Consider the following 22,118-nt stretch of genomic DNA (forward strand, 5'->3'; position numbering starts at 1 on the left):
GTCCTGTCTCCGCATCCTCCCGGCTTCCCCTCCTCCCTGGCAGAGCATGAGGCTCACAAAGTCCTTGGCCAGACTTGAACAGTGTTATCAGGTCTGTTCCCAGGCCGAAAGTCAAAACACAGCGCTGCACCAGCTACTAAGAATGAGAAAAATGACTGCTACTGCTGAACCCAGGACACTCTGTGTTAGAGTGACTTTGGTGGCAGAGGTGAAGACAGTGGTGGCTGCTAGCACATCCCCCCCTACCCTCCCCCCAGTTTCAGTGACTGCCTTGCTGACACAATCTGGAGGAATTGCAGGATGGTTTGTAGTTTAAGGAACAATGGTTAGGTTTTATTCTGGTTGCCAGAGAACTTGACTCAGCATACACTTCATGAGGATGTTAGAAAAACAAGGTATTGTGTAAGAGCAATAGAAATGCTCTCCAGATTCTTTCCAAAGATACAAAACCCCTAGACCCTATTGCTGAAAAATCTTGCATTATCTTTGTACTCTGAGAACATTTCATATGTGATAAGGTTGGCCTACTGTGATATCTTCATATTAAACCAATGTATTTTCGAAATTTCACACTAAAAGTTGTGTTATATTCCATGTTAAATTCCATGTTATAGATACTCTGGTGATTCAAATACCAATGGTCACTTTGCAAAAGGTCTTCAGTGGGTTCCACACATTTTTCCACAATCAGATCAGCTAGATTTATACAGAAATACTCACATTCACCCTGAGAACTCCTTGATCCTCTCATGCTTTGGCTTATCCAATTTTTAGGATTTAACATTTGTTTGTTACTAAAAGGTATGTTTTCCCATTGGATTAAGAAACGTTGCTTTAGACTACAACCTCATAAGGGAGTGACTTGCTTCAGGAGAATCTCTGTATCTTGACAAAAGTGGATCCCCTGTTAGGATTAAAATTGTCTATTCCATGAAGATTTGTAAGTGAAAATGGTACAGATACGCAGTCAACTGTAGAACCTACTCAAAGAAAAAACGTTATTTCATTAATAATTTAGTAGTTAGCCAATGTAAGAAAAAATATAGACTTTGCATGTAAGTCATGATTCCTTCCCTAAAATGCATCAATCCTTTAAAATGTCCTATGTCCTTTCTAACAGGCAGCGTAGATTCACATAGCAGAATGAAGTGCATTGCAGACATTTGCTTGATTTAGCTCTGCATGCCTGGTTTTGTTAATGCAGCAGCATAATCGGTATTCTGCTTGAGATAACTGTCCCCATTTGGAACTGGAGTATGGGGAATGAAGCAATGCCTAACTTATATTTTTTAATAGATGACATAATATACACAAAACCAGATATATCTAAAGCCCATGATTTTCATATTCCCAACGCTGTCACTGTTGATTAAGATAAAATTCATTGTCATGTATTTCTGGTGGGTCACACACCTCTTCTGACCTTGTTAACAATAAACTTGAAATCAGCAGATTTATGAATTTATGACATTACATGTGTATATGGGCAAATTTTTCAAAATAAATTAGTAAGGAAGTGATATTTTCTAGGATTTCCAGCAGACATATATGGCTTTGTAAGAAGTGTGACATCTGCCTACGTTTCATCCATTAAAATGTTCAGCACCTCGTTGCAGTGATACTTACCTTAAAATATTTGCTTTTTGTTTCTTTTGCAACTAATAGAATAACTGAGCCAGCAATTGTGTAACATTATCCATGAATTGGGAACTGCATGCAGAGGGCATGGACAAACAGAAAAAGATTCTGTTGGATTTCCTGAACTTGTAATGAGCTCTTGCTGGCAAGAAACTCTTGAACAGCTTCGTGCACTGCTAGATAGATGAATTCAAATCACAGTGAAGGGTAAATGACAATTATGAAGCAGCATCAAAGTTTGGTTAAAAGAAGTATATCCTCTACCAGGATACAAGATGTGTCTTCTGATTAATGTACTTTATGACTTTACATGACAGTAATCAACATTATTATTGATTGTGGAAGGTATTCAGAGTGTGTCAAAATGTATCAAAGTGTAAATTCAGCTGGAGTTATAAATAAAGTGAATAAACCCATCCAAAATTGTGAGCTTGATGTAAACCTTTATCTAAATCTGTTCAGTCTGCATGACTCATAAAGAAAAAGTATTTCCTTGACAAATTTCTGCTAGTTTTTTTCTAGCTTGGTTAGGAAGATTGCAAGTCAGCCTCATTGAATTTATTGATACTGTTGGAGAAATCCCAAAAGTTGGGTGTAGAAGGGAAAATTTTGTGAGAATGAACAGCAATAAGGTAACAGTAAATAAAACTGATTTCCTTTTCTGTTCCTAAAACCAGTTCAGAGTTTGACCATGCTTTTGCCTGTCCTTTACCTGAACCAGATTGTACAGTGTAAGAAGAGAATGTATTGGCAATCCTGCTTTATAATAACCATAAGAAGTGATGGGTGAATTTTGCAGGTATATATATATATACACGTATATATGTGTGTATATATATATATATGTACAAGAATTCTAGTGCCACACTGAAAATGTTTCTAAAACTGTATTTTAGGGATGTGTGCTAGAGCAGTGCTTAGCTAAAACACCTTGCTGTGCAGTTTCTTATAACAAACCAATTACCAGGAATGTGCAGGTGTACTAACCGCATGGTTTTCAAGATGCCAAATAATGTGAGCATTAATTCAGAAACATTTTGTTTCCTAATAACTTACCAAAACCCCAGATTCTTACTGCTAATGTTAGTTGAGCCTAGTGGACTGGAGGATCTGGAGGAGGTCAGCAGCTGCACTTTCAGCTAGCTAAGTGTACTGACCAGCAGCATGTTAATTCACAACAGCCCCTTATGTCCTCCTTCTGTATCTTTTCCCATGCTTGTTACACTACAATAATTTTGATACTTCACTTTCTCCACCATTGGCCTTTGCCCTTAACAGCATCCTGCAGTGAGTCTTTAGCAATCCTAAATTCAGATTAGGGAATTGTAGCCTGAAGATAAAAAATCCTTTGTTTTGATTTCTGAAGCTGATGGTCTATTGAATTCTAAAGGAAGGAGAAAACACCTTCCTTTAAAATTTATTCTAATTTCAGTAGTCCATTGTTCTTTTGCTTTTAGTTGCATTTCTGTGTTAGCTGAACTAAATTAAAATGAATTAAAATAGTATGGTTGAATATAAGCAGAAATTGCTAGCATTTTGCAGTGCATATTAGTTGCCTTCTGCTGCTGATTTGATAGCCTAGTTCATTGCCTATGGAAGTAAGTTCTCCTATATTAAGTTGATGTGTCAATGATACGTATTTTTGTTATGTTCTGGTTGCCACCTGAAGCTGTTAAGGTGGGTAATAAAAGTATTTTTTAATAAGTTTTTATAATTAACATTACAGAATCTTAGTCTTCTTTTCTTTTATAATGACACCAGAATACTGGCTTACTTCTGTGCAACTTTGCAGTCTTTGGAATGTTTCTTCTGTGGTTAAGTTGTAGACATACCTGTGTGAACATGTAGTGTGTGTTTTACTCTGTCCAGGTGAAAAAAATACTGAATATTGATGGAGTGCAGAAAAATATTTCATCTAATTGGTGACAGTTCATTGAGCTGTAGTAGTCTTGATGTTTAAAAGCTAAAACAAGATGACTAAATGCTTCTAATATTTTTAAGAAGTGGGTCGAAAGGGTGTAAGAATATATATTGAATGCAAATACATGTGTCTGCTGCATGTATCAACTGCTATAGAAAGAAATACTATTGCATTACAATTACTAGTGCCTCAGGGTGTGAGTAGTCTTCCCTTCTGCTTCGAAGATCATTTGGTTAGGTCTGTGTTCCTGCAGGAGTGTTGTTCTTTGGTCCAAAGTAGCATTGCTTTAGTCAGCTGCGAGTATTTAAACTTGGAAAAGCAATTCCCATGTTATATTGGCACTTCTCATTGAATTGTCAAAAAACCCTATGTTTGAGGAATTATAGCACTAAGTCATGGATTTGTAGACTAGCACTTTTCTGGTAAATCTGGGCATTTTCCTGTAGTATCACAGTATCACAGTATCACAGTATGCTAGAGATTGGAAGGGACCTCAAAAGATCATCTAGTCCAATCCCCCTGCCGGAGCAGGAACACCTACATAATGTTACACAGGAATGTGTCCAGGCGGGCTTTGAATGTCTCCAGGGAAGGAGACTCCACAACCTCCCTGGGCAGCCTGTTCCAGTGTTCCGTCACCCCCACTGAGAAGAAGTTTCTTCTCAAGTTTAAGTGGAACCTCTTGTGTTCCAGTTTGTACCCATTACCCCTTGTCCTATCATTGTTTGCCACCGAGTAGAGCCTGGCTCCATCCTCGTGACACTCCCCCTTTATATATTTATAGACACTAATAAGGTCACCCCTCAGTCTCCTCTTCTCCAAACTATAGAGACCCAGCTCCCTCAGTCTTTCCTTATAAGGGAGATGCTCCACTCCCTTAATCATCTTAGTTGCCCTGCGCTGGACTCTCTCCAGCAGCTCCCTGTCCTTCTTGAACTGAGTGGCCCAGAACTGGACATAATATTACAGATGCGGTCTCACCAGGGCAGAGTACAGGGGAAGGAGGACCTCTCTCGACCTACTAACCACCCCCCTTCTAATACACCCCAGGATGCCTTTGGCCGTCTTGGCCACAAGGGCACAGTGTTGGCTCATGGTCATCCTGTCGTCCACTAGGACCCCCAGGTCCCTCTCCCCTATACTGCTCTCTAACTGGTCGCTTCCCAACCTATACTGGAACCTGGGGTTGTTCCTGCCCAGGTGCAGGACTCTACACTTTCCCTTGTTATATTTCATCAAGTTATTCCCTGCCCAACTCTCCAACGTGTCCAGGTCTCGCTGGATGGCAGCACAGCCTTCTGGCGTGTCAGCCACTCCTCCCAGCTTAGTGTCATCAGCAAACTTGCTGATAGTACACTCAATTCCCTCATCTAAATCGTTGATGAATATATTAAATAATACTGGTCCCAGTACTGACCCTTGAGGCACTCCACTAGATACAGGCCTCCAACTAGACTCCGCCCCATAGACTACAACTCTCTGGCTTCTCTCCTTCAGCCAGTTCACAGTCCACCTCACTACCTGATCATCCAGACCACACTTCCTCAATTTGGCTGTGCGGATGCTGTGGGAGACTGTGTCAAATGCTTTGCTGAAGTCAAGGTAGACCACATCCACCGCTCTGCCATCATCCATCCACCGTGTTATTTCCTCATAAAAGGCTATGAGATTGGTCAAGCATGACTTCCCCTTGGTGAAGCCATGTTGACTGCCCCTCATAACCCTCTTATCCTTGATATGCCTTAAGATGGCACCAAGGATAAGGTGTTCCATCACTTTCCCAGGGATGGAGGTGAGGCTGACTGGTCTATAGTTACCCAGGTCGTCCTTCTTGCCCTTTTCGAAGACTGGAGTGACATTTGCTTTCCTCCAGTCCTCAGGCACCTCTCCCGTTTCCCAAGGCTTGGTAAAGATGATGGAGAGTGGTCTAGCAATGACTTCCACCAGTTCCCTCAGCACCTGTGGGTGCATCCCATCTGGACCCATGGATTTATGGATGTCCAGATTGCTCAACTGGTCTCTAACCCGTTCCTCATTGACTAAGGCAAACCGCTCCGTTGACCTGACTTCATCTGAGGTCTCAGGGGTAAAGGACTCTTCAGGACTGCCTCCGGCAGAGTAGACAGAGACAAAGAAGGCATTCAGTAACTCTGCCATCTCCGTATCTTCTGTCACCAGGGCACCCATCCCGTTCATCAGTGGGCCTACATTGCCTCTGGTGTTAGTTTTATCTGCCATGTATTTGAAAAAGCTCTTTCTGCTGTCCTTGACCCCTCTCGCCAGATTTAATTCTAAGGAGGCCTTAGTCATCCTAGCTGCCTTCCTACATCCTCTAGCAGCAGCCTTATATTCCTCCCAAGTGGCCAGCCCCTCCTTCCATGACCTGTAAACTCTCCTCTTCCACTTGAGCATACCCAGCAATTCCCTATTTAGCCACGCAGGTCTCCTGGCCCTCTTCCTTGACTTCCTACGTGCCAGGATGCTCTGATCTTGAGCTCGGAAAAAGCAATCCTTGAATGCCAACCAACTATCTTGGGCCCCTTTACCTTCAAGCAGCCTTGCCCATGGGATTTCCCCTAGCAATTGCTTGAAAAGGCCAAAGTTTGCCCTGCTAAAGTCCAGGGTTGCAATTCTACTTGCTATTCTACTGGTCCTACCACACAAGATCCTGAATTCCACTATCTCGTGGTCGCTGCAGCCAAGGCAGCCCTCAACCCTTACTGCTTCAACCGGATCCTCCTTGTTAGTGAGGATGAGATCCAGCAGCGCTCCTCTCCTGGTTGGCTCATCCACCATTTGCAAGAGGAAGTTATCATCCATGCACTGGAGGAACCTCCTGGACTGTGGCTGGGTTGCTGAGTGGTCCTTCCAGCAAACATCAGGGAAGTTAAAATCCCCCACGATAACCATGGCCTGTGACTGTGAGGCCGCTCTCAGCTGCCTGTAGAAGGCCTCATCAGCTTCCTCACCCTGTAGTACTTCATAGCTAAAGAATTGAAGATTGTCACTATATGGTCTTTATTTCTGATCTGCAGCAATAGTTGTGTGCCAGCTGAAAGAGTTGTTATCCATTACATTTGTCATTCCAGCCTTAATAAAGGGGACTAGGCAGTAGCAGGTTAGTCTTACAGTAACAGGCCTTCAAGAACGTGCTAAGGAGCAAGGAACCGCTAAGATTTCCAAAGCCAGTGTAAATAGTTGATATATTCTGTGAATCATAATGACACACAGTCAGAACCTCATATTTTTATGGGTCGGAATGGTCACCTTTCTGCTGCCTATCTTTTATTTCAGCAGTCAGTTTAATTTATCTTAAGCATTAAGATGAAGTAGCACAAGCTAAATTATGATTTTATTTAGGTTTCAGTATTTAACAGCATTTCCTTTTTCTCCTTCTATATTACCTCTCCCCAAGATTCCTGCTTCTTATAGACATGGATGCATAGAGAGGATTATGCATATATATAGGCATCATAAAGGAACACAGGAAAACAGTTCTTGCAGCTTGATAAAGTTTAATACATGGATAAGGCAATATTTTAAGCCCCTGAAAATTAACAGAGTTGTGGTAGCATCCAGTGATTTCCATTTTGTGGTGATGATCAGTGCATACATTTCTTAGCAAGAAGACCAAACAGTGTGAAAACTCAGTGGGCTTCTGAATTTAATAAAAAATTTGAATGATTTCTCAGTGGTTCTGTTTAATTGGTAGACTTCAAGGTATCTGTTACACTGAGATAGACAGGAAATTCAGTATCTCATCCATAGATACAGATGAAAATATATGTGTCTAAACTAGATATAGGAATTTTACAGAGGAATTTTCTTAGAAGAAAAAATGTAGCTAAAGTAGTTTTGATGAATCTATGGTGAGCCAAATTCTGCCCATGGATACATCTTTGGAAGCTCTTATAGCTTTTAGTGTTGCTCTTTCTTCAGTGAGAATAGAGCTGGGTTTTAAACAGTTCAGAAGGGCAAAAATCTCTGACATCTGATGTCAAGCATAAGATCTTTCTAAAGATGAATTCCCCAAACTAAAATCACCATCTCAACATTGTTTTAATCAAAATATTTCCTATTTTAAGCTGCAGGGTGAAGTTATGTGCCTTTCATTGCCAGAAACAGGAATGCATCTGAGGTTATGGCCTCTTACCACAATGTCCTCAGGTTATCCAAACTGCATTCAGTGTCTCTGAAATGTATTAAGAGTTCGTATAAAATTCAGTTTACTTAATTTCATTATTTCCTATGAAGACTAGTATTGCCAGAAATTTTCCAAGCTGATTCACACTGACACCCAGCTAGTGATGACTCTGCATCCTTTAGAATGGCTGCAGTTCTTGTGTACTTTTAAAGAAACTGAGGCCATTTCCATGGGAATGAATTTAAATGCAAAAATTCTTCTTTGGTAGGGCTGGTTTTGCTTCGGCTTTTTTTTTTTTTCCCTGCTGTGTAAAACAGTCATTTCTGTTACCTTTTTGAAGTGAAGCAATTGAACCTCTTATGGGAAGTGGCACAAATACATTTGGACAGGAGTTAAGATAAATATAATAATTTAAATTATTATTTTAATTAATTTAAAAACAATTTCGCAAAGGTTTATTTTTCCTGGGAGAAAATGAATAGGGGGTAAAATTAAAAGAAGTGTAAATGTCAGAAAGTCTGAAAAACGCAATTTGTCTCTGAGATTAATTTACTGAATAAGAAAATCACTTAAATTGTTGCTGTCCTATTACATGCATCATTATTTCTAGTGTAACATTACCCAGAAATTTCAGTCAAAGTCACAGCCCTTTGTGGGTTTTACACAAATAGAAGTCCCTTGCTCTTAACTGTTAGTAATAATTTTGCTTTCATAAAGAGTATTCAAAACTGTCAAAGCACCTAATAGTCTAATTAATCTGCTAAATTGACCCTGGAAGAAGTATGTAAACCTAATTATAAAATAAGCCAGTAACTGATTTGGAGACTGTGCTAAACTTATATGACATTGTGGTGTTTCCTGTGACCAGACTATCATGCAAATCTTGAATTATTTAGTATTGGTCTATTGGTGTATGCACACCTAAAATATTGTTTATTCTTTTTACAATCGGGCAGCTCTTTATGAGAGTCTGCTTACTTCCAGCCTTACAACATGAAATCTAAGGTGCATGGCTTGAAACAGAGCATAGAAAATATTGTAGGAGAAGTTCCTCCAGCTCCTGTCAGGAGAGTAGATATCTCTGGTTGTACTCTTTAGGCTTTGCCCTCTTATTACTTTACATGTTTTGCTTTTCTATTTTGTTATCATTTTACTGTGATGGTGGTGAGGCACTGGAACAGGTTGTTCAAAGAAGTGGCAAATGCTCCACCTGTGGCAGTCTTCAAGGCCAGGTTGGAGAGAGCCTTGGGCAACATGGTTTAGGGTGAGGTGTCCCTTCCCAGGGCAGAGGATTGGAACTAGATGATCTTAAGGTCCTTTCCAACACAAACCGTTCTGTGATTCTGTGATGTCTTCCTCTTCGTCCAGGTTTTCATTCCCATTCACTTTCCACTTAATATTTGAGTTGAAGTGTTACATGTATGTCCTGCCATGTTCACCTATTTGTTGTGTTACAGTCAAAAAGAATTGCCAAATATTTTCTGCATGGGTGTATTATTTTTCCTAATGCTAGAGTATTTCTGAATGATTGGCCAATAAGCTTAAAGCAAACATGCCTGGAAATCACAAAGATTGGATAATGTGTCAAGCATTGACTGAATATTGGACTTATTAATTATAGGTTAATCCCTTTCTTAAATAAATAGCACATCTGTACTAATTGATGCTTTCTTCATTTACAGATGCTGAGCCACGCTATTTGGTTTCAGTAAGACCATCACGTGTTTCAAGTAACAAGAAATCTTGTTCAGGTATTTTACCATTACTGCATATCTTTCTTAAGGTAGTTGAAGAAAAACAGAATCTTTTACTGGGTTTCTCTGAAAAGATATTAGTAACTGTAGATGCTTGACTGGGATGCACAAATTCCATAAGCAGGAAGATAAAATGTAGGACAGTATTTCCTAGTCAGTAATTGGTCAAAAATGTGGTGGTCAAAATATGAAGAGGTACCTAAAGATTGTTCTTGTAAAAAGTTATTACAAATGAAAACTGAATTTAGAATGCTAATTTCTGATGTTTAAAGAGGTCACAAGTGCATGGAAAAAAAGTAAAAGTTTTGCATACAGTAATCTAGTGTACTGAAGCTAGTCTTGCTAAGGGTGATATGCTTTAGCATGAGGTGTCCCTGCCCGTGGCAGGGGGGTTGGAACTTGTTGATCTTAAGGTCCTTTCCAACCCTAACTATTCTATGATTCTATGATTCTATAAGGTACCAGTAAGGATTTCTTCATTCATGTACATGTTAATGCTCTTTTTTTCTCATTGGAAAATGGTACCGTGTGTGTGTCTGTGTGTGTGTGTTTGTGTGTGTGTATATACATATATATGTGTATATATATACACATATATATATATCTGTATATATATGTATATATCTGTATATATCTGTAAGTCAGTATTACCACTAAGTTTGCTGATGCATTGGGTTAAGGAAAGTGGGATGTTTCTAGTTTAAACTGTACATAGCAAAGTAGAAATCTGGATTTGATTCTCATCTGTTCCAAAGACTTTCTGCATTAGCTCAATCATGTCATTAATATTGTTGTTAGATTTTAATTCCTTAATTTAATATGGAGATGATTTTCAGGATCACTGGACTGTTGTGAAGAATAAACTGATACGTGTATATGATATAGTATTTAGCAGGGCCTGTTTTAGTAGGACAAGGGGGTAATGCTTTTAAACTTAAAGAGTGGAGATTCAGGCTAGATATAAGGAAGAATTTTTTTTTACTGTGGGGGTGGTGAAACACTGGAAGAGTCTACCCAGAGGCTGTAAATGCCCCAGCCCTGGAAACATTCAAGGTCAGGTTGGATAGGGCCCTGAGCAACCTGATCTAATTGAAGATGTCCCTGCTCATTGCATGGGGTTTGGCCTAGATGACCTTTTTCTAGTTCCCGATAACTGCTTGGAATTAATTTCTTGCTCTTGGCCAGATGTAAAACTGTACGTCTGGAAAGATTTTGAAAGGTGAATTAGTTTTCAGATGCAACATATATATATGTATATATACACATACATATACATGTGCATATATGTATATATGCATACACATATATAAAAAAAAAAACGCAAAAAAAGCAAATCCTGTGGAACAGGATTCAGATAATTGACTTTTCACTCCAGCAGACAAAGATGTAAGAACAGCTGTTGCTTTAATGCTAGCTACATATACGGCAGGTCTTTTTAGTAATGAGAATAGTTACACTATGAAAATCACCAATAATTGTGGTAGGTTCTGAGTTGCTGCAATTTTAAATTTAAAAATGAAAACTGGTTGCATTTCTGGAAGAGACACTCTAGTGCATACTGTGATTAATATAGAGCAGTTGTATGTTTTGTATTCATACAGATCAGCATAGATGATCACCAAGGTAATTCCTGGTTTTACGGTATATAGATCATTGCAGTGTCTAAGTGGGAACTAATGGCATAATAAGTCTTAATCAAAATTATATATAGGTCCTCCCAAAAGCCAGTGTGATTTCAAGTTATATGAGAGCTTGGGTTTTATTTTCCTTAAACTTCACATATTTTCCATGTTTTCTCAGCAAGTGATCAAGAAAGGGATTTTGCTATAGATAGCAGATTTGCCAGGCAGTTTGCTGAATGACCAAGCTGTTGGGTTTTACTTTTTCTTTAAAAATGGAGAAACAGTATAGGAACTAGTCCAGAAAACAAGAAAATTCTTCGGGCACTTGCTCTTCTGGAAATATCATATGTTCCACAGTATTTCAAATGGTACAGAGTGCTTTTTTTGGTTTTGTTTGGGGAGGGGTGTCAACATACTCATCATCAATATAAAGTAAAAACCCCCATGGTTAACATTTCTAAATGCACACTTACACATTGGTTGAAAGTACAAATCAGACTTTCACTGGGGTTTGTTAAATGAAAAGCTACTAGGGTTCAAAAGGCATGAAAAGAAAGTCAGATCTGTTTCACAATAGTAAAAAATATAACCCTTAGATCAGTGGCTTATAAACTTTTAGGGAATTTGTGGTCACCTGTAGATTTTGAGGTGGTACAGATACTTTAGATTTTTGAGATATGTGATGTGTTGTGAAGAATATAGGGATTTCCTTTAATTAATCATCTTCCAAACACCAAAGGTTCTCCTTGGGCTTGTAGCAGTCCACAAACTACAGGTTCAAAATGGTTGCTCTAGATAATTTCTTCATTTTCAAATGTTAGCTTTTAAACTTTCTTTAAAGAAAGCTCTTTCTCTGTATGAGAGTTGTGCTAGCTCATACAAATCAAAGGTAAAGTTAAGTATCACGCAAAAGCTGAACATTTTCAGTGTAGTAGGTGGCTAAAAGAAAAAATGCCCCTAGATCCAGATACTAACTCTGATCTGCCTAGACTGAAAAGGAAAATAATTTTTGTAGGTTCAATTTAACCCTTGATGAAGAATGCTTTAAAAAGCATGACTTATCTGTGGAAGTAATTTCAGTGCTACTAAGAATCCTGCCAAGAAGTTACTATTTCTGTCACATTCAGAGAGACTTCCTGATGCCCTAAACTCTGTGCAATGCTTTCTGTGATGCAGTCCAAGACAGCCAGAGCTTCAAACCTAGTCTGCATATATCTAATTCTTACGTTAAGCATACTGCAAAAACTTTACCCTACATAATGCAGGAGAAAGAAACTAACTTTTAGTTGGAACTATATGTTTCTTATGTAGGTCGGACCAAGAATCAAAAGCCTCTGCAGCTGGTAGTTGGCACTCTCACCCCAACCTCTGTGTTTCTCTCCTGGGGCATCCTAGTCAACCCTCAGCGTGACTGGACAGCAACTACTAACTGTGCTAGTGACAGGTAACATAACTGAAAACCTTTTTTTATTATGATCATAATTTAAATCGGTGTACTTATGTGGTATGGCTGAAAAAAGTTTGACAGTGGAAAATAAAAAGTTGGAAGCAATATTCTGAACATGAAGTAAGTTTTCTCATTTACTTAAATAAGTTTCAAATTGAGTGCAAATTTATTCAGACAGCTAAATGTTGAAGTACAAATCTTGCTATTTCACACTAGATCTTTGTTCTTCTTAAACCAATACCCTTGGCTCTACTTTTGTTTGTGTCTGAGTCAATTGAAAGAAACTTTGTTAAACCATAGGTAATTTATTGGTTTAATGTTGGCCAAGCAGAAATAAAGTAAATCTTTTGTTCTACTATGCCTTGTTTTAATGTTATTTGACTTTTGTTTCCTGTTATTTGGTCTTATCACTACACTGCTTTCCCGGTGCTGATACAGTACAGCTTTCATTAATTTTCTATTTTAATTATAGGAAGATCTCTTCTACTATAATATTTTTTGTGCTGCTGTAATTTATTTAATGAGTGGTACAATAGGTGTGAAGGTCAGGAAGACTTGCCAAGTAGCAGTTTCAAGAGAAGTCATAGTGCTGAGTAGCTTCTCAGCACACCATTACATTTTAGGCAATTCTTGGCAGATGAGTAAAATTCATCTGCTTCCATTATTGAAATAGTTAATACAGATGTTTCCCTGCTCTGTCATTTGGTGTTCTTTGTATTCTTCCTTTTATGACAGAAGAGATTTTTTTTTCTTCATTTATGTTATGTGAAGCTCCATTCAACTCGGCAGTGTTTTGTAAAACCAAGAAACTTTGTGCACCCATGTTTGGAATGCATCTACATCTGGTTTGCAACTATCATCTTTTATTTTTCTAATAAGTGTTCTGAGAACACTTTTTTTTTTTTTCCATCTTTCTGATTTTCTTTCCTAATTTCTATCTGTCAATTTAGACATGAATCTGCTTACTTTGGTATTGTCATGGTTTAAAACCAGCCAGGCAGCTTGTTCACTCACACACACACACACACCCCCCCCCCCTTCTTGCCCTCCCCCTACTCCCGGAGGGAAGGAGAGGAGAATTGAAACGAATGCAACTCCCACATGTTGAGATAAGAACAGTTTAGTAACTAAGGTATAACACAAACCACTACTGCTACCACCAATAATACTAATACTGGGTCAGGTGTCCTCTCTCTACTTCCTCCCAGCTTCTCCTCCTCCCTGGCAGAGCATGAGGCTCAGAAAGTCCTTGGCCAGACTAAAACATCAGTGTTATCAGGTCTGTCCCCAGGCCGAAAGTCAAAACACAGCACTGCACCAGGTACTAAGAAAGAGAAAAATGACTGCTACTGCTGAACCCAGGACATATATAATGAAACTCCCATTGATACCATTCAACTCGATGTCAAATGTAGATTATGGTAAGAAAAGCTCAAGACTTGAAGTCAGATAACAGATTCATCAACATTTGTATCTATTGCAGAGGCAGTCCACTTGGTCCTTTTTCATCTGGCAGGTTCTCCTTACTGAGACCTGTTGAAATGTACTGTTAATCATCTTTAAGACTGCTGTACAGCCATGACCTGTAATCTTTGACATTGGCAGTATGTGGCATGTATGACCGCTTATTTCAGTTAATATCTCACCAAGTTTTAGATTTGTAATTCTTCAGGACCTGCAATGGAGTCACTGTTCCCAGCCTCAAGTTCTACCATCTCTGGATGGACTTTAAGCTTCTGTACAAATCTTGCATAATGTAAGCTAGTTGAATATGTTGCTGACTCAGATGATTAAAACCACATGGAACAGCATGGATATGCTGGCCAAGATTTTGTCTAGTGAGAATCTGACCTCAGTGGGGTATTCCTTAGAAGATCTGGTTTTGTGAGGAAATAAGTTTTGAGTAAAAGGTGCCATGTTCTCAAAAAGCAATGGTATCTTTTATTGCTTCAGTCAAATTATTGCTTAATTATTGGATAAGTAAGTAACACATAATTTCTGTATTATTCTGTACCTATGAAGTATTTTACACAAAACTCCAATGAAGAAAAGGTTCCCATCCCATTTCCTGACAAACCATTCTTTGGTTGCTTAACTCTCTAGAGATTAAGGGCATAAGCCAAGAGAGTGCTATGTATTTGCTGAAAATAACTCCAAACCCTAATTCTTTGTGGAAGCAAAGATAATCACTGCTGTTTGTGTGAAATTTTAAAACTTCCTTGAAGTGGCTATAATCCTTGGCCAGAGCCTTAGCACTAGAACACAGAACAAAACAAAAAGACCAACAGAAAAGTGGTTAGTTTTATGTAGCTGATGAAAATTATGTAATACCAGAAAGGCTCCACCAATGTGGAGTTAGCTTTCTCCATGTCTTCTATTTTCTGATGCCAGTATGAGGTAGTTAATAACCTGCTGCACAGTCACATTCCTCTTTTTTTTTATTTCCGAGGCAGTAGGTAAAATTCTTTCTTCTCTTTCTTTCAATGTTCAAACAGCCAATAGTGGACAGAACTTTCATAATAAACATACTGTGGCTGCTTACAGTCCATGTAGGTCTGAAAAAGAGAGTATAGACTGCTGCATAAACTTTTGGGGGGCTTTGCTTAGGTTAGAGTAATTCTACAGATGCCAAAACAGATCAGGGTGTTGAAGAAGCAGACTTTCAGGTCTTTAGGAGAGAGAGTTGAGGGAAGGAGCACAAGATATTTTTTCCATGCACGACAAAAACAGGTTTTGTTGAGAGAAGACTATATTTTACTCTATCAAGTGGATTGTATAGAAGAAAAAAAGCATGCTTCCAAATAAATATGAAATAGAAATTTAAAACCAAGAAGTTTGTTTTTTCATGAAATACACCTCAGTTAAGGACTTTGACAAATTTGCATTTATATTGTTTAAATTTATTTGCCCATGATTTAAATGTCCTCATGTCCTAATATTTGCAAGGAGTATGGATTTTATGGTTTACTTAATTTATATCCGAGGCTTTAAAAAAAAAAAAAGTAAGAAAAAAAGAGGTGGAAGACAGAAGAATCCATATTTAATCTTTATGTTGCACAGCACACAAGTAGGGCTTTTTAAACCCTAAATTCAGAAAGGTATGTACACACATCTCCTTTTGTGCCTGTCCACAAATCTTTGTCACTGTGCAGCTGCCAGATTAATCACAATATCTGTTGCAAATGTCATAGAAAACGTATTTTAAACTTATCAGAATTCCTTAAGGAAAACCTACTGCAGCAGATAACTGAGTTTCAGATGCTTTTGAATTACTGCTGTGGGAGTACATGCTAAAAGCTTGTTTAAACATGGAAAGATTTGTTGGTGGCCAGCATCTTATTCTTCAGAACCTCTAACTATTCATTTCAGTTGTTCTACTAAAAAATAGAAGTGAAAAAAGTGAATGTTAGAGATCATGTAACAGTGAAAACTAAATTAGTGCTTTAGAGACTTAACTGGCAGCCATCAGTGATGTAATTCTTTCCATCTTTTTATACGTTACTTTAAAGTAAACTCGGCAATAAAAAGGAAATGGTATAATTAATTTTGTATGCCAATTTGTGAAACACTCAGTATATGAAGAATCATAGTTGGAACAATTTCTTTTAGTACTTTCTAACACTAAATGGATACTGTGCTTCTAATGAAGTCTTCTAATGAACTATAAAGAAATAAATATGTACGTGTGTATGTCTGATTACATTCCTCTGCACTAAAGTGAAATAAGTTTTATAATCTTTTATCTATGGCAAAAAAAAAAAAAAACCACAGAAAAGGAATGTTCTTATATCTCCAAGGCTTAATTGTTTGTTTTCTGTTATGTGTGACTAAAATCGTCATGATTAAATTGTTTGGAGTTTTGGTTTGGATATGGTTCCAAATAAACTCATGATATTTATACAAACTGTACTACTCTGGAACTCTCATAAAGCCATCTGCCTTATAAGATTTCCAGTATCTAATTTTTGTGCACAAATATTTGCATGTACAAGCATTTTCTGGGAATCTGGCTAGGAAGAGATTTGGTTAAATTGGAAAAATTGCGGTGGAATTCTTATCAAGGCAGTGTCATGAAAACTTAATGTTTTTCTTATCCATCATACAATTTTGCTTCTCTTAGTAGCAATATGTGAGCAGTAACTGGATTTTATTACTTTTTCATGTTTTCAGTTATATATATTGATTGGTTGATATTGTATCTTTTTCTGAAAGGAAGGTTTGTAAAAGGAAGAAATTAAAATGATAACAGAATTTAATCACTAGAATGTTCTCAGGCAGGCACTGAAATTGAGCTTTATTTGGCAGCTTGTTGGTCAGGTTAACAATGAATTGTTATTCTTTGATGACAAAACTTGGCATTTCTGTATTCATACTCTATAAACAAATGACTGCATTTCCCCAAAAGTGCATGTTGTTTACAATTTAGATATTATTAATACTCAAACAATTGTGACTTACAAGTTGGTAAATGGAACTGCATTTGGTTGCTTTTATTGAAATTGTTGAGGAAATTCTGTCATCACAGTCAGTGTGTTTAGTATTGGTGACAAGCTTCCATTGAAATAATTACACCCTTGGTGAAGTTTTTATGGGCTTGGAAATCTTGGGAGTTGAGAGCACATTTCTTCTATGCTATATGTTTCTATTTCTAATGTCGTAGTGTGGCACATCTTGTCAGATTTTTAATAGTTTTGATTTGTAATGAAAGATATTTTTTGAAATGCAGGTGTTCTCCATATTTTAATTCATTAATTAAATTCAGTTATTTAATTAAAAAAAAAAACAAAAACCCAACAAACAGGGAGAAGGAGGCTGCAGGTGCGGACACAGTGTAATATAATATTTTCAACAGTAGAAGCAAGTGGGAGAAGCCACTTAAAAGCCTATTCATTATGGGCATGTTTTTGGTCAGGTTTTTTTCCTCATAATTTCAGATGCACCTATTAATTTAGACTGTTCAATAACCAAAATGGATCAGTACACTGGTTTCTTTCCATCACATACAATCACTTTATTTCTATCACATTCAACTAGAACAGGTAGGAAGATCTAAGGATGAAAATGAAAACAAAATTTCCTCTTTTGGGCAAGCTGAGAAGGAAATTTTTTCTACTCATGATTCACATTTTCATGATAGATCTGTCTGCCTATTCTAAACCCCTTACCAAGAGACTGTATGAGGTCCAGCAAGATGCATTTATATTGCAGATGGATTTGCTTATTAATGTTACATCCTTTGCAAGTTAGTGACAGAGATTTCAAGTAAGTTTTTCTTGTCTGTTAATGTCTGTGTGATTATGTATGAACAGATTAAGAGGATAAAGGAGAAGAAATTTTCATTTTGATGCTACTAATAATTTCTTCTTAAAGATTCTTTGTCAGTCCAACTGATAGAAAGGCATCTGAAATGTGAGTAGATCACAGCCCACTGAAATAAGGATACAAATTTTTACTTGGTAGCACAGGAATTAATAAGATGAGAGAGAAGAGTTACTACTTGTCATATTTCTTTCCTTTCCAACTTTTGGGTTAAACTATGGCTTGCTTTGAATGCAAAGTAGTAGAGCTGATGAAAAGCATTATGTAAGCAAGATAAATATTAATTTCATAACCTGGTAAAATACCTGAATGAGCTGAATTGTAGCAACTAAACCAGGAGAACCTGTATTTTTGGTGCCAAGAAAACAAATTTGACTATTATGAGATAAAATATGTAAACAAAGTGAAACTTTGTGTTTGAAATTATTTTCCATGATTGGCACTTGTCTTAGGTTGTGTTTTAATAATGAAGGAGGAATTTTCGTGTCCTTGACAGTCATTTTCCACATATGCGCTAGTCTGGAGGTGCATTTCTGTAGCTTTGGCAAAAGCAGCTTTATGCATTGGCAGTATCATGTTTGGTCCATAAAGTCATTTTAATCTGGACCTTTGATAACTTTTGAGTTGATTACAGGACATTTTTGTTGTTCTCTTAAAGTGCCTCCCTTTCTCTACATGTATTTCCCTGTAGAATATCTGGCTTAAATCTCACAAGCCAAATTCCTTCTTCTTTTTGCTCCTGAACGATTACTGGGCATGTATCTGGTTGTTTAGATTTGTGTTTGATTTATGGCCTTAATTTGCTCTATTGATGTGTGGAAAAATGCAATTGGATGGAATTCATTCTTTTTTTTAGCTGATGTAAATGTAAGATGGATATGGACAATAGATATGCTTTATTAAAGTTATGTGTAAAACATTTCAGTAATATTTGGATTAAAAAGTTGTGAAACCTCTCTGAGATTTTTTTCTGCCCCACTCTGGCAGTGATTCAGCACATATATGGAAAGTGAGATGCTAGTAAGCAGTGGAGCTCTTGTGCCATAATTCTCACCATTTATGTCGTGTTGTTATTTACTGGTTAACATTGCAGTCATACATTTTTAGAGAGATGCTGCTTGACTGAATTGGGAAATTTCTGTAAAAATATTTTTATTTTCATAATCTGTTAGCAATTCATCATGTTACTAATTTAAACTGCTGAAAGTAATGTTGCGGTTTACTCTCTTGTTTGAAGTGTGGGCAGTACATAACGGAATCACAGAATGAGATCACATTTATAATATAAATGCCAACTATTACTGGCTTTCCCTTTAGTACATTTTTGGACTAATTCTGAGGGGAACACTTTCCCCTGGGTGAATATAGAAGAATTTGAGAACCTGGCTGAGGCTTCCTTACTGTCCTTGACTCATGATTCAGTTGACTAGTTCTGCATTATGTCAGAATCAAAGGAACTGCTTGCAAAATGAGCTTGCAGTTTGTGGTCAGAACCTCACACACATGGTTGGTTGTTAATAAGGAGACTGTTCTTTTGCTCTTTGTATAACAGTCATATTGTTGGGGCCTGTATCATGGGGAACATACATATATCTAGAAGATGACAGGGCTGGTACTGCTTTTGCAGGGAAGGTATGCTGGCTTTTCTGATATTTGATAACAATAAGGGTCCAGAAAGAACAAGAACAATGGTGGGTAGAAACTTTTCTAGTAATTCCTAACAAAAATGGTTGTAATACATTTCTTTGTGCAGAATACTATTTTTTATTTTATTTTTTCTGTTGAGCAGGTTCTATACAGTTCGGTACAGAGAAAAGGGTAAAGACAAGAAATGGGTTTTTCAGCTTTGCCCAGTTACAGAGACAGTGGTGGACAATCTGAAGCCAAACACACTTTATGAATTTGGAGTTAAAGACAATCTAGAAGATAGTATTTGGAGCAAGACTTCCAATCATAAGACAGTTCTGTCTAGTAAGTATTTGACATTAATTAATCAAACAGCTACTTAGTTTGACAGTATTTTTTCCTCTACTGCAGTAGAGTAAGCTACTGATCAGGTTTAAATGCTATTCCTTATGTCCCTAATAAATTCTTTAGAAACTGGTATAACTCGAAATATTTTGTGTTTGAAAAACTGCCAGCTACTCTTCGAAGAGTTGTTCTCTACTCATTGCAAATAGTAGACTATCTGCAGCAGATTGGGCTCTTTATTGCCTTGCTGGAAAGTTGTATTTGAAGATAATTTTCAGTCAGAGAATTACATAAATTGAGTTTGAAACATGCGTTGTCATGCATGTTTTTATTTGGGTTTTCACAGAAGCTGTGTACAGCATCTCTGGCTGTTCTCTCAGTCGTATTTTAAGCTTTTTCTCCAAAGTCCCAAGACAATTCAGGCAAACTGACACCAAATTAACCCCATCATGTACTGCTGAAGGAAATAGGCAGCTTCCCCCTTTTAACAAGAGGAAGAGGTGTCTTAACAGACGCCGTCTGATTTCATTTATTTTCCTCAGGCATTTACATAAAGGTATTTATGAGCAGGATGTTGGTCAGAAGATGCTGCAAACACCTGTTCTTGGTACTTCTAGCTTGACTCAAAATGTGAAAAATGGGAATTCTCATGAGACCGTTATGCATATGAAATTTCCATTTTCAAGTTGTAGGCAAGTTACACAGCTCGATATACTTGAGGAGAAGGGATAAGAGCTTGCAAAAGCCCTCATACTCCCTAATAAAGAACTTTTCAGGCCTTCCTCATGAACTAGAAAGCTATAACTTTTAAGTACCTGCTCAGTACTCATAGAGTCATTTTTGCAGTCCAGAATAATGCCGTTGTTAAACCATGAACTTAATGTGGAGAAGCATGATAGTCTTTTCCCATACCTGCCTCACAAGAAGGAACTGCTGTATAGCTCTAAAGAGGGCTTACTAAATGGCTTTTTTTCCTACATTTAAACATTTTAAAGCAATCTGTACATCAAGTGCTAGACTATATTTGAGCAGGAGGCAGTGAAGAGTGCATTGTGTTTATAGTTTAATGCAGTGTTCAAGAATAATTGAAATGTCCACTGTCATCAACAGACCTGTTTGTATGGAATGTATTTCTAAATGCTATTTTTTATAGACTATACATTTTTAATAGGCTAGAAGAATGGTTCTTGTAAGTTATGGAGACAGATAGAGTTTGGTTGAAAGATACTTCCTGGTAAGAGTTCATATTCTATGAAATGAGATTTCTTTTTACTAGAATGTAGACTTGTGTATTTGGCGGATGCTTCTGAAGCACCTAAATCCAAGGAGCTTACTATTACCCTGTATTATCTGCATTCTGTTCTACTGATAAATTATCTTCTAATCAGAAAGTTGTAAGCACTTTCAGATTCAAGCCTTTCATATTGTCAGGGCATAGTAGGTAGATAAGCTGCAGGCAGTAAACAAAGAGTGAACATTTATTGTTCATTTGTAGCCATCTTTCTGCATAGGAGCTTACCAGTCAGCAAAAATGTCAAATTTTTAGCCTGTTTTAACTACTGTCATGTAGCAATTCAAGGGTTTTTTTATATATTAAGAAGCATTTCAAACTAAAACACACATCCATCACTAGAGATTTTCTTTCTTTACTGTAGAATATATAAATGACTATAAACTGAAATTCCTCTTGCATGTTCTTGTATTTATTGACTCCACAGACCAAATTTTTGTTATATACTAAACATGTTGGGAGGAATTGGGAGGAAAATCTGGTTTTAATTCATTATTCAAGGAAGACATAAAAGACATGGCAAGGGTTCTACATTTACTTAACCAAAAATTATCAAAGGAGATGAAAGTGTCTTATTTCTGACCATCTCAGCATGATTTTCTCATTAAATCAGTGTGAAACATTTGTCAGCTTTGCCTTGTGGTTAAGCAAATAGTTCCTGAGAAGTATCAAGCACTTTGAAAGATTGATTTTTCAGGATAGCTTGCCAACTTAAATGTGTTTCAATTGATATTTCTTTATAGTTGATTTGTTCCTAATGTTTATCTGTTTTGGATGGAAGTATGAAGAAATATGGTAATGTTTAACTTGACTCGTCTTTACATGCCTGTTCACAAAAGGAGCAGTAAGGTGTAAAGGTGGAAGATGTAGATGAAGTGTGAAGTATCATGTTAGAATATAAGAGGTGCTGGGAGGTTTCTCCTGCATCTGCATTACAAGAAGTTTCTAATACTAAGAAGCTAGGAAAAAAAACATAAGAGAAAAATTTCAGGTATTAAATCCCTGGGTCAC

General features: G+C 37.3%; 2 protein-coding genes across 2 annotated transcripts in view; one reads left to right on the top strand and one right to left on the bottom strand.

Annotated features, from left to right (window-relative positions):
* NXPE3 (neurexophilin and PC-esterase domain family member 3) overlaps positions 1-22,118 on the bottom strand; it is a 480,868-nt gene that overhangs the window by 339,270 nt on the left and 119,480 nt on the right. The gene's annotated exons all lie outside the window — the stretch shown is intronic.
* ABI3BP (ABI family member 3 binding protein) overlaps positions 1-22,118 on the top strand; it is a 149,875-nt gene that overhangs the window by 25,036 nt on the left and 102,721 nt on the right. The window contains exons 3-5 of the mRNA XM_062624812.1: positions 9,386-9,454; positions 12,391-12,523; positions 19,635-19,816. Of these exons, the coding sequence (XP_062480796.1) occupies positions 9,386-9,454; positions 12,391-12,523; positions 19,635-19,816 (384 nt within the window). The remainder of the gene's footprint in view (positions 1-9,385; positions 9,455-12,390; positions 12,524-19,634; positions 19,817-22,118) is intronic.

This window comes from Pezoporus occidentalis, unplaced genomic scaffold (assembly GCF_034315485.1).
Source record: "Pezoporus occidentalis ecotype Australia unplaced genomic scaffold, CSIRO_AGI_Poc_V1 ctg271, whole genome shotgun sequence".
NCBI lineage: Eukaryota > Metazoa > Chordata > Aves > Psittaciformes > Psittacidae > Pezoporus > Pezoporus occidentalis.